The following is a 13,940-nucleotide window of genomic DNA, read 5'->3' on the forward strand; positions in this document are numbered from 1 at the left end:
AAGAAAGCATTTGTCAAAATTCAAGATGTAAGGTATTGAAACCCCTCAATGGGCAGAAGCCAGGAGCCTATGCTTAAGCCTTAAAGTCAATGTGTTCAAAGTCCTCCATAAGGAAGAACAAGAAGTTACTTTCTACTCTTTTTACTTCCTTTTACAAAAAAGGAAATATTGTATTCGCAAAAAAATTTTCACTCAAAAATCGACCTTAATTTCCATTTTTCTCACCCCCGAATGAACGTTGCGTTTTTTTTTCGACCCGACCACACCTGGATGTATGTCGAGGAACCTACAGACACCAGAAATATCCATTTTGACGACCCCCGAGTTAATTACAACGAATTTTCTCGAGACGTCTGTATGTGCGTATGTGTGTATGTATATCCCATAACTCAAAAACGATAAGTCCTAGAAAGTTGAAATGTGGTACGTAGACTTATAGTGGGGCCTAGTTGTGCACCTTCTCTTTTGGTTGCAATCGGATGTTCCTAAGGGGGTCTTTTGTCCCTTTTAGGGGGAAAACATTGTTAGTTTCGATGTAAACTCAAGTGGTGTTATAATTTGTCTGACACTTGGCAATATATCGCCAGTTGTTTGGTCGGCAAGTTTTTTTTTTTTTTTTTTTAATTTAGTTTCAATTTGGCCACTGTTGGTGATATTTAGAGAGTAAACAATTGAATCACATTAAAATTGCCAATAATGGGGAAATTACATTAAATTGGAGTAAAAAGGAAGTCATGTAATGCACACATCAGCTTGTTTTAGGAATCTTTTCACATACTCACGTAAACTAAGTGATACTAAAAGTAAGTATTAAAATGTTTTAAAAAAAGAATAATTATGTAAAGAAAACTTATTTATTTTTACCTTTGTTATCAACTAACTCAATTGGGTTTTAGAGGGAAGTTTACCTCATGTAGAATATTTTTCCAAAACTTACCCCGATTGAGGAAAAAATTTCAGGGTTGAACACTACTGCTCATGCTTTACACTTGCTGAAATATTTTGTTCAATCATTCTTCTCTAAGTGTAGCTTTTGTAACAGTTTTTTTAAATGTTCTTTTTTCACAAAACGAAACTGCTAAACCTTGTTTGCTAATGTTTTTTCAATGTGAATTTTACTGGCAAATTTTTCTTATTTATTTATTTATAATTTTTTTTTTTAATTTAGATCATCAAAACAACTTTTTCAGTTGATTGATCACAGTATGCTGACAGCTGAATTAATATTGAGAATATGCTGTGAACTTAATGTGTTACCATTGGCTTTGCAAGTTACAAATATTACTGGATGCATTATGGTAAGTATGGGGTATTTTATTCAAGTTATAGGGTCAGGTGAAATAAAGTGGCTGTTCATCAAATAGAAGTCTTTAAAATGAGTATTGAGATTGGTATCAACTTTTTTTTTCCAGCTTTTAACTGTTAAGAATTGAATTTTTAACTCAAAATTATATTTCTCGCAACTCTTTTAAGTGGAGAGAAGAGCCAATTTATTTGCTTGTGCAGCATTTTGAAGTTGGAACACCTCTTTCAACTTCTCTCTGTGATTTTGTTTGATTGAATTTACGTCAGACTGACTACGCAAAAAGCTTTATCAAGATCCCAAAATACCTCATCAACTAACATAGCATTCTAGATTTATTGATTATATTATTTTACAGTAGTTTAAATAAAAAGGTGTTAAGGTGGTCAATGGACTGCGATCAACGGGCATCACTTTCCTTAACTTACTTAAATCTTAGTGTATAAGGTCTTTGTTAGTTAAATATATAAGTTAAATATACATTGAGTATAATATTTTTTAAGAAAACAGGATCATATGTAGAAGCACTTTTTCTACAATCAAACTTACAAGATTAAAATAATAACTCCCAAGGCGACTTGGAATTATTATTACTATTAATAGAATTAAAAAACAAGTAGCATTCCCTCAGGGTTGATTGTGTTCCGGTAGTTTACCGAATTTCTGGTATTTTCGGGCGTATTTCCGGTATTTTTATGTCCAAAAATACCGGAATTGGTTTTTTTTTTGGTTATGCTTTTATCTTATATAATACTCATCAAATATATCTGCAAGAGCCTTAAGATGGACACCTATCCCTTAAGATGGACAAATGTCATGATAATTTGTATAACACCACCCCAAAAGTAATTTTGTAACCCATTAAAAACTTAATCAAATGTACACACAATATTTTTACTCAGAACTATATAATTCTTTGGCAAAGGTGCACTTAAGTTATAGGGACCAAAGATTAGCCCCCCCCCCCCCCCCCGTTCTCGCTTTGAAACTTTCAGGTATTTTTTGATGAACTCACAAACACCCCTGCATTCCCTATAAGAACTATAAATCATATGAAAGAGTTAAAAATTGCTTCTTCGAAAAATATGATCATTTTTCCATTTTGATTTTTGATAAACAAGATCAGAAGTCACTTTGGAAATGAAATATTGTCAAGTTTTAGTTTAGTCATTAGTTAAAAGCAATTTGTAATTTTTATTCTATGAATACTTTCATTTTTTTCCTACTTGTACTTGCACGTCCATATTTGTGGTAAGGATTTAAATGAAGTCCCTAGAATGAATTAAAATCTCCTCTTAAGTTAAAAAAAAATACTTTTGTTTGACTATATATATATTTGATGAAGATGCACTAGTTGCTGTCTTTTCCATGACTTTCTTTACATGATATGTGTTACATCATAGTAAGAAAAATTTGAAAACAGAAAGCAAATAAGACATCGAAACTGCAACTGGGAATTTCTGTAAAAAGTTAAAATATTTTTCTTCTTTGAACAGCATGAATGACTACTTCTTGAGCTCTCTGGGGTAGCAAAAATACAAAGACTAAATTTTTATGTATAAAACTGAAGGACAGACTTACAGGCATTTTGTATGCATGATAGCCTATTTCCCACTTATTAAACTGATATCAGTATCCTATATAAGTTAAATGTCTGTTTTCTCATTGCAAAATTGCAATGTCAGGAACATATGAGGCAGTGCGAAGCAAAAGGATGTAAGTGGAAATTTTCAAGTTTTGAGTAAAATGCGTTTAAAGGTAACATCCTTGGTAGACTTTCATTGAAATTTTTTTCTAAATCATGCTGTATAGCAGCAACTACCAGGGCTACTAGTACCTTCTCTTGCCCCAAGACAGAGGGGAGGTTCACCTACCATGTGTACTAGTTATCTCCAAATTTTTAATTTTGCCACTTACATCCCTTTGCTTCTCACTGCCTCATATGTGGGAAAATAATCTTTACTAATTATATAAAGCTAAACGTCTGTGTCTCTGGATGTCTGTTGTGTGTAGCCTAGACTGTTCGGCCGATTTTCATGAAAATTAGTTTGAAGCATGGGGTGTGCATTGGGGTGGAGTGAAAAAATCAAAATCTGTTAAATGTCAAGTAATAATGCGGAAAAGTTGCCTTTTGTAGAGATATTTAGTCTTGCAAAAGGGTTTTGACAGAAGAAAATATCCTGAGGGGTCGCTCGCACCTTGAATTTGACCATTATTGCATGAAAATTGGAAAAAGTTACAATAATTTCACCAAAAATAAAAATTTGATGTAATATCGTTTAAGAGTAGGCATTTTGTGTAGCTTACATGCTGCATAAGGTCCTTTTAATAATAAACTATACTTTAAACTTCCATACATGCTTTGAATTTGACGAATATAGCATCAAAATTGAATAACATTGTGATGCTCTGTACATTGAGGAAAAAGTATTAGAAATTATTATTTGCAAAAACTTGATTTCATATGAATTAATTCTTAGGTAGATACAGAAAAATAAGTAATACAAGCATTTCTTATCCAGTAAAAAAAAAAAAAGATAATTCTCCACTTAGTCAATAACTTTAGCTCAAAAAGTAAAGTTTGCCTATGATAGGAAATAACGGTTAATGTAAAAATTTGAAAATGTAAATGTAGCTTGAATCAGCCGACATAATCCACACTTCGAAACAAAAGAAGTTGCTAAATAAATTTTAATATTTTTGAGCCCTCAAACTAAAATCACATTGATTACTATAAAATATAGTTTAACGTGCGAGTTGCTCGATTTGACTTCTGCCAAAGCGCTTCTTTATCTAATTTTACCTATCATCTCACTGCTTTAGTATCACAAGTGAGGGTTTGAAAACCATAAAATTCAGTAGGTACACCATCAAGCACCATTTCTTTCATAGTTTTATCTGAAATTCCCATTTTGGAAAGGTGGAGCCAAGTTTTCCCTCTTCTGCTAATCAATGAGCTCATGGTTGTCTCTCAGCTTCGAAATTGAAATCTGAAATTGTAAATTTTCACTGCCCAATCGAATTCTTCAAATTAGTCTTCTTAATCCGACGCAAACCAAGTTCTCTGATGACAATCATCTGCATTCTCCAGTGTTATATATTTTAGATTCTCAAAATAACCAGTGTACAGATCTACAATATTGTTAATGATCGAAATGTCATCAAAATCATTATAAAATTAATTTAGCAACTTATTTTGCTTCAAGGTGTGACTTATGTGGGATGTTACAAGCTACTTATATTCAAACTTTTATACTTAACCGACATTCTTTATCACACATAAATTTTACTTTTTGTTATGAGCCAAGGGGAAAATCAACTTTTTCGTTCTGTATGTAAGAAATGCTTTTATTACTTTTTTTTTCGATATCTATGTAAGGATTAATTAATACAAGAGCACATTTTTACAAATAATGACTTCTGATACTTTTTCTCAAAGTATGGAGCCTTACGATGTAGGTCAGTTTTGAGGCTATATTAGTCAAATTCAAACCATGTGTGGAACTTTAAAATATAGTTCATTATTAAAAGGATCACATGTACGGTGTGTAATCTACACAAAAAGCTCTACTACACTTAAGCGATATTACATCAAGTTTATCAAATTTTTATTTTTGATGAAATTATTGTAACTTTTTCAGTTTTTATGCAATAATGGTCAACTTCAAGGCGCAGGCGACCCATCAAGATATTTCTTCTGTCGAAATCCTTTTGCATGACTGAAATATCTCTACAAAAGGCACTATTGCTATATATTCTGCACTATTACTTAACGTTTATCAGATTTTGTTCTTTTTCTATTCCAATTTTAAGAACATTTTACCGAGCAAATTATCATAACATGGACGAGTAAACTACCATAACGTGGACAAACAAATCACCATAATGTGGACGAGCAAAGTACCATAATATAGGCAAGCAAATAACCATAATATGGGCAACAAATTGATGAGAAATTCATCATCCATTATTTGTAAATATACAGGTAAACCAAATGACCTTTTAATTTTCTACTACGGGCAAAGCCGTTTGGTATCGCTAGAGTATATATAAAAGCATTTGCATTTTAGTTTAGAGTTAACATTGTTAGCTTTAGGAAAGGCAATACCATCTATGCAACTGCTGAAAAGACTCAGATATATAATGAAGATCAGCACTTCCCCTGACCAATATAAGCTTGCAATGCTTTGTTTAAGTTTTAATTATGGCCACTTCAAATACTACTCACTTTATCCCACCTCATGGAATAAAGTTGTCATAAAGACCTGTCAAAAAGACTCATGAGAGAGCTTAATTTTCTATCTCTCTCTCTCTCTCTGAAATTTAATGCTGTGTTCTTTAACAATGTGATGTAAAACAACAAACAAAAAATCTGAAGTTTTTGAACTAACTTTTATGAATGCCTTCTAAGTACAAAAACCTGGATTTTATGACACCTTTACTTGACGTTAGCCGAGCAAATAACTTTGAAATCAAAATTTTATTTAATTTTTTTTATTACAGTCAAGAACTTTACTAGGCGGTAGATCTGAACGCAATGAATATCTCTTGCTTCACGCATTCCATGCTCAAGACTTCATTTTCCCTCCAAAATCTCAAGGAAAAAAAGCTCAAAAAGTAAGTTGTAATTTTTTCCCCTCAAAAAATCGTACATTTTACTGAATATTGTTGAAAAACATGTTAAAACAAGCATAGAATTAAGGGGGGGGGGTTGAGTCATAAAAGTATGAGAAAATAAAAAGGAAAAATTTGATTGACATAAGGAGGATAATAAGAAAGAAAATGTATTTGAACTGCATCTTTTCAAAACAAATTTTTTTTTTTGTTTTTTTTTATGATAAAGAGTAGAAAAAATGGTATTTCTTTTGTTTCTTGAAAATTATCAAAAGTAACAATATTTCTTCTGAAATTAAATATGTGGATTGGTAACAATGAAAAAGAAACTTGTTTAATTTCTATGTTTTATTTTTACTTATAGTTCATTATTATTCGCACCTCGCTAATTATACTTTTTAAACAGATAAGCTGCGGATTATGCGTAGGAATATACGGTAACAGAATGTAATTTTTTGCTCACAAAATTAAAATAAATTTTGAAACATTTTCCAAAAATTGAAATTAAAAAAAAGGGGTCAATGAAGAAATTTTAGCATTAAAAATGATTAGCATTACATTTAATCTGCTGCTGATTGATCGGACGACTATCTTTTGCCTATTAATCAGTAATCGGCAAATTTGCTTTGGCAACATCCGATTTTTTACACAAAATTGAAATAATTTTTCTCGCCAATGAAGCGATAACTTTTTAAGCGTGGTATCCTTGGCTAAAGTAACCTGTGTTTGGCAACCTGAAGGCAATCTTAGATCTGTTCAAACTTGTTTACTTGTTAGCGGTCCAGAAAGCTTATTTTGTGTTGGTTTAGATTCAGTAGTTGTGTTTTGATAGATAAATATTAGAAAGTGCCAGTTAAAACTTGACCGTTAATTGAGAGTAAAATCCAACTTGGGTCGTGTCTCGGTAAGGCGCATTGTTTCATATGTTGTGTTTCAGACTGAGTGTGAGGATTTATACAACAAATTTTTATTTTATAATTAAAAAAAAACTGTCACTTCCGAAATTCTTTTCTCAAGATTTCTACAAGAACTACAAGAAACTACAAAAACTACAAGAGGGTTTCTTGTAGTTTTTAACTTTATATTTACTATATGTAAATTTATTTTACAAAAAAAGTACAGTTATTTTATTCTAAAAGTCAATTCTTATCGATGCCAAGAACTATTCAAGTATATTCTGTAAGCGTGCCTCCTTTAGGTACTGAATTTCTGAAAATAAGTTGACTCTACAATTTTATAAAAATACGAAGGTGTTATTTTATGTAAAATATATTAGATATTTTTAGTAGGTATTTTGAAACCATTTTTGGATAGCAAATTAATGTATGATATTTTTGTATTGTTTATGTTTGGGATGTTCTGTTGAGACATTTTTACTTTTCATACATCAAAATTTGAATAACTAAGCGTTTTTTTGGCTGAAATAGTTATATTTTGGGGATGGTTTCTGCTTTAAACATCGCACATTGAATCGCTTTGCTCTTTTTTAGTAGAGTATGAGAATTGTTTTTGTTTGACGAAATGCATGTTAGAAAATAGCTTTTATTTTTATTGGTACATATTTCTTTGGTGAGCTGTGATAATAATTTGTTCATTGAAGCATTTTAACTACCTACTAGTAATTTTTCTTTGTGTACAAAAACTTTCTAGTTTCTAGTATTTTTGAAGCAAATATTCGCGATGTTTTTTGCTGTAGTTTTATGTTGTTTTTTTTTATGCATAGTCTTCTGAAGTGCTTAGATCATGTTTTTTTATTTGAGTTTTTCCTGTTGGCGCTAAAAAAGCATCGCTAAGAACAATGTGTGACATATGTTGTCATACATCGTTTTCTTGGCGACGTTTTTTTGGTGCCAACAGGAAAAAGTCACCAAGTTAGGGGTATATGACATTAGTTCCTATTTCAAAGATCAAATACTTTTTACATTTTTTAAAGTTAAGCTCCATTGGTGATTATGATACATTTTTATGGATTTAATAACTGCCTGTCGGTTGCACAAAGATTACCTTCATGTACCTAGTTTGGATAGATTAACTATATTATTCTCTTACTTTCTATTCTGCATCATAACAAATTATATTCTTTCTGCACCTTATCAAATGTAAGTTTGCAACAAAAAAGAGAAGTGTTATACTCTAAATTAATATTTAGTGTTGCTGTAGTTATGCATAATGCTCTGCAATATTAATATTCATTTCAGGTGGTGGCTGATGATGAATTGGAAATTACTTCTAAACAAGGTCGACGTAAGCCAGCATATGAGGGGGGTTTAGTTCTTGATCCGAAAAAAGGTTTAACATTTTGTGCATTATTTCTGCATTAAATAAAAATTTTACATGCTAATTAAAAAATTGATGGGATAAATGTGTTAAAAAATTGTTTTTAGGCTTCTATGACAAATATATATTATTGATGGATTTCAACAGTTTGTATCCCTCAATCATCCAAGAGTACAACATTTGCTTTACTACAATGCCTCGAGCAGGAAAGGAAGCAGAAAATAATAGTGAGGTATAACAATTTTATTTCGAAACATTTGGGAGCTGTTATTGAATATAATTTATTGTATAATAGCACTTTTACATAATACAGTCGAACATCGAACTTCCACATATCAAAATTTTCTATGTATCGAAATCCCAGCAAATTTCTATGTTCATTACATAGAAAAATTGTTTCTATATATCGAAAAAATCTCTATATAGCGATTTTTTTTTTTTTTTTGAGACATTCGTAGATTTTTTTTCCTCTTTAGACTGTTTGTCTCATGGAAAAATAAAGGTTAGGGGAAAAAATTATGCTCACTAAAGGTTGCTACGAAACTCATAAGGAATCTGGGGTTGAGGGGTGTGTAGATAGGTTGTTGTTTCATTCTGGAGTTCTTTAAGTCCCTCAAGTTTATTTCAAATATCTTAGTTGTAACCAGTAACATTGTAAAATCAGTTTCAAGTTATCCTTTTTTTCTGTTGATTATCATTCCTAGTCTTTTTAGCTGCAGTAAAAATCATTCAAGTTAAGTAGATTGATTTTTTACTTTTCTCTCGATTACATTGTCAAAACGAAAATCCCCTAATGTTGCGGATCAAGGTGAATTGCCGTAGAATGAAGATGTATAAAGGCACAAAAATGTAATTTCTGTAATTTTTTTAACTATTAACTTTCATTTAATCCAATCCTCTTATAAGTTAGAAATTTTGTTTCATGCACAAAGCTTTAATTTTAATGTTTTAGGAGATTTTTAGGATAAAATAAGATCGTTACTATATATCGAAATTTATATATATTGAATTTTTTCCCGGTAATTTGCTACTTCGATATATGGAGGTCCAACTGTAGTATTATAGTATTTTTATAACAATATCTTTTTTTCGAAATGTAGTCTTTTTAAATAAAGTAACAAGTTGTGTCATGGTAACTATATCTTAGAAAAAGGTAATATGTGTGCCGATTGAATTAATTGTTTTTATTGCATGGTGTTTTGTAATGCAATTTCCCCCTCCCCCCCCCCCATCTTTTTTTTTCTATCTTGTACAAAGATGTTTGATGAAAATGGTCACCATTCTCAATCTCCATGTGTAGGATTTTGGGTTAATTTTCATTATTGTTCTTGTGCAGCTGATACTTTGTCAACAGCTGATGCTTAGTGAGGCATTTTTAATTCTTGCTTTTGTTGGATTTGGTGCATGGTGTGATTTTTCGACTGCTTAAATTTGAAGAGCTCGCCGAGATGTTATAGGCGGCAAGGTGGAGGTGCTCACTGAAGAAAGCTAGATTTCTTAATTTGCTGTTTTCACCCCTGAAGATCCTATAATTTAAGAACACTATTAGAGGCTTAGGCTTATATATCCAGTCTTAAATCTCAATAAGCATGTCACCCTCCTTTATGAATTGCATTGGAAATAAAAGTCACTTCAGAAATCAGATTAGTGATATTTATGTTAATGTATTCAATGCTATTTTCTTATAGGAAGAACTTATTGTAAGTGTGCCAGACCCTGGACTAAAACCTGGTGTTTTACCAACAGAAATTCGTAAACTGGTTGAAAGTCGTAAACAAGTTAAGCAGATGATGAAAGCTACTGATGTTACAAAAGAACGATATGCCCAAGTTAGTTTGCTTACCTTTTTTTTTCAGAAACTATTCCCTTTTTTAGTTAATTAAGTAAGGCTTGCGTTTTTGAAAAAAAAAAAGACTGTAATAAATGGTTTTCTTTTCTTTCTTTCTTTCTTTTTTTTTTTTTTTTTTGAAAAATTAATTTCATCTCCTCATTTGTCATTGCTGCCAATCCCTTATCGCTATCAAAGTATCACTTCTGAAGTAAAAACCAATAAGATATAGCATTTGTCCACAAAAATTTATTTGCAAAAAAAACATAAAAAGAATTTGGAAATGTCTGTGTTATAGTGTTTGATAATCACTTCTAATATATGAATGAATAAAATACAGTGGAGCACCTTTTATTCGTCTCTCTTTTATATGTTTTTATCATTTATACGTTTTTGAAATTGGTCACAGCCGAGTCCAATGCATATAAAAGAGTACCTAATATACGTTTTTTCATTTATACGCTTTCTTCAAGCAGTCCCTTAAAAAAACATATAAACCGTGCTTCACTGTATTTTCAATATTCAATCACAGTTTTAAATATAAAATTGGCTTCTAAGTTTATCTATTTTCTCCAAGTCTTAAAATTTGTTATGGAACTTGTCATGTTTATTTTGGGAAGGAATGCGCATGGCACATAAATTCGATTTGATCTTTCTGATAGATAGTTTTATTCTCAAAATCCTCTCATTGTTATTTGCTTGAGGTTGCAATCGCCATTCTCTTCAGTTTTGAAAAATGTGAAAGAACTTTTTTGTTGCCAAATACTGAAAAGTCTGATGTTTTTCCTAAAATTGGCCTGTTTAAGTTTATAGAAAAAGAGTTCTAGTCTAACCAACCGAAAAAAAAAAACAAGCCAAGAATTTCGTGTGTTAAGTGTGACCTAACATAAACTGTAATATTTTTATGTCAAAAAATCGTTGTGTCATGTTAATTATGTCATAGAAAAAGGTAATTTGTGTGCCGATTGAATGTGTGCCAAATGAATTTCATTGGTTCTTTTATTTATTTATTTTTGATCAGTTAATGATATGCGAATGCCTCTAAAAAGTTTTATATATATATTTTTTTAAAATTAAACTTGGTGTTTTTTATAATGTTCTAAGTCCATGAATGTCATTTCAGTACGATATCAGGCAAAGAGCTTTGAAGTTAACAGCAAACAGCATGTACGGATGTCTTGGTTTTAGTCATTCAAGGTTCTATGCAAAAGCTTTAGCTGCACTTGTTACTCGTAAAGGAAGAGAAGTAATCATTTTGTTAATTTTGAATAATTGGCGTTTTTATGAAATTTCAATGCCTTTATTTGTGTATTGTATTTTTACATCTTTATTTTCCTTTTTCTTAGATTTTGTTGAAGACAAAAGAGCTAGTAGAGAGAGTAAGTTCAATTTACAGTCATTTCTAAAATTTCTTATCCAGTCAAAGAACATGATTGATACAATATTGCAAATCATGAAATTTTCAAGTAGTTTTAATGCATTGGAAAAGTTTTAATTCATTTGAAAATTGCTTATTAGTTAAAATTATTATTCTTTTAATTTTTAGTTCACTTCTTATCTTTATTTGAAACCATGGAATCAATTCTTATTTTATAGATGCTTAATTCAGCTATTTTATTTACCTTGATTTTTCCCCCCCTATGTTTGGTAGCAAGTGCAGTTTTTATTCTTGTAATATTTTGGTTTATGTGAGCAAAAGCACTTTTCTAGTATTTTGTATTTTCCTTTGAAAAGAAATGTTTTCCTGATCTTTATACTATCCATTTTTTCGTTGTGAAATAATGCATGTCTACACGAATATTTTTTTGTAATATGACATATTTTTGAAGATGGGGTTAGATGTTATATATGGAGATACAGATTCAATCATGATAAACACTAATCAAGTTGATCTGGATGAAGTAAATCTGCTTGGCAATAAGGTAATTTAGAAATTAAATTAAATAGTTTTCACTGATTTATATTCTGTTAAATGTTTATATATTAAACTTCGAAATAAAATTATTACTTTTTATCATTTGTGTATGTTATTTTGGCAAATTAATTTATCATCCCAATTTGATCCAAAGTTAGTTCATTATTAATGAACATTTCAATGACACAAATTTTTAGAGCCAATAAACCTTTTACATTTTATAGTTTGTCTATATGTCTGGTGTTATTTCTTTTCTATTTTTGACAATTATTTTCCTTTTTTGTATTGGGCTGCAAGAAAGGAAATGAAATGTGTATGTGACTATTTCCGGACAAATTTAGAAAAAAAAAAAAAAAAAACAGCCTGCTCTGGTTACAGATTTTTAACCAATGTTTGTTATATAAGCAAATGATATTTTAAAAAATTATGCAAGAACCTATTGTTTTGTCACTTCTATCCCAATGGGTCTCTTTTGAAATAATAAGTTTAAATTTATCATATAGCTGCAAACTCTGAGAAAATTGAGAATTTCCTAAATTTTCTGTTTAAGCTTCCATGTAGATTTGAAGACTCTATTAAAAGAAATTAAAATGTGGATAAATAATTATTATTTTTAAAATATATTTTGCAATACCAAATTGCATCTGAATGTATCAATCCTAAAGCCTAACCAGTTTCTTTTTTTTTCAAAGCAATTTTCATGATATATAGTAGTTAAAAATGCATTTTGATAGTTAAGTATCAAAAATGGGTGTTTTAAATTGATATTTTGCGTTACATTTTCTACAAATGTTGCATATACAGATGTCGCGTGATTTTATTATAAATTGACATTTAGAACTTGATTTTGTTAATCAAAATATAATCACTGAAAAATACTTATTTCATTCTTTAAACAAGAAAAATCTAGCTTCGAAATAAAATCACTTTACTTTTTTTTTGTTATTCTTGTTAGTTATTAATTCTCTTTTGTACTATTTCATAGGTCAAGAATGAAGTCAACAAGCTCTACAAACTTTTGGAAATAGATATTGATGGCATTTATAAACCTATGCTCTTATTAAAGAAGAAAAAATATGCTGCTTTGTCTGTAACACGTCTTCCAAATAATAAAATTGTGTTTAAAGAAGAAATAAAAGGGTTGGACATTGTTAGAAGAGATTGGTCTCAGCTTGCTAAAGAATCAGGACAGTAAGTTTTCATTTGTAGTCTTCTAGCTGGAAAAATCTAATACAATAATAATTGCATAGCCCATAATTGTTTTTGTTCATCAGAAACCAAACCCTTCATAGTCAGTAAATTACCGCCCATTAGCCAGGACTAAAACTGCATTTCTTTATAGCCTCAGACCAATGTTGTTGTCTTTGAATGCTAGTCATTACTGCTTTTCTACATCCCTCTCGGAATAATTGATTGAATATTTTTCTTTATTTTTAGATATACTCTTTAAGCCAATCTCTTGTGCTATCAACTGCTGTGAAATTCTTTGTTTCTTGATCAATTTGGTGTTTCTTTTACAATTTTTTGCTCACCAGATCTTGTTTTTGTTAATTGCTTATTTAATGTATACTTCTTTTCAAAATATAGATTCATCATAAAAGAAATCTTGTCCAATAAATCAAAGGAAGACATTGTAGAAAACATTCATCAACATCTCCGAACATTGGGGGAAGAAGTATCGCAAGGAAGGAAACCACTGTCAGATTATATCATTTACAAAGTAATTAATTTTACTGACATATATTTAGTATTTTTTTAGAAATGAACTTGCAAAATGTTTTTGATATATACATATGTAGCAATCTGCCCCCTGCATTTCATGAAATTTTATTTTCATTTATTTCCTTAAAGAACAAGCTCTTGAACTAATCTTACATTGTGTGGCATAAATTGTCAATCTTCATATTTTATCCTTAAAAAGGCCATAACTCAAAAAAAAAAAGTGATGCCCATAGTCAATTCATAATCAGGTATGTTTTGCTGAGTTCTTTGAACACTGGGCA

At 30.3% G+C, this 13,940-nt stretch overlaps 1 protein-coding gene across 1 annotated transcript in view; it reads left to right on the top strand.

The window, feature by feature from the left end:
• Nucleotides 1-13,940, top strand: part of LOC129216105 (DNA polymerase alpha catalytic subunit-like) — a 101,870-nt gene that overhangs the window by 73,070 nt on the left and 14,860 nt on the right. The window contains exons 20-29 of the mRNA XM_054850260.1: nt 1,169-1,298; nt 5,807-5,920; nt 8,116-8,206; nt 8,302-8,426; nt 9,883-10,023; nt 11,146-11,268; nt 11,369-11,401; nt 11,852-11,944; nt 12,923-13,128; nt 13,525-13,657. Coding sequence (XP_054706235.1) covers nt 1,169-1,298; nt 5,807-5,920; nt 8,116-8,206; nt 8,302-8,426; nt 9,883-10,023; nt 11,146-11,268; nt 11,369-11,401; nt 11,852-11,944; nt 12,923-13,128; nt 13,525-13,657 — 1,189 coding nt within the window. The remainder of the gene's footprint in view (nt 1-1,168; nt 1,299-5,806; nt 5,921-8,115; nt 8,207-8,301; nt 8,427-9,882; nt 10,024-11,145; nt 11,269-11,368; nt 11,402-11,851; nt 11,945-12,922; nt 13,129-13,524; nt 13,658-13,940) is intronic.

Source organism: Uloborus diversus, chromosome 1 (assembly GCF_026930045.1).
Source record: "Uloborus diversus isolate 005 chromosome 1, Udiv.v.3.1, whole genome shotgun sequence".
In the NCBI taxonomy this organism is placed as follows: Eukaryota; Metazoa; Arthropoda; class Arachnida; order Araneae; family Uloboridae; genus Uloborus; species Uloborus diversus.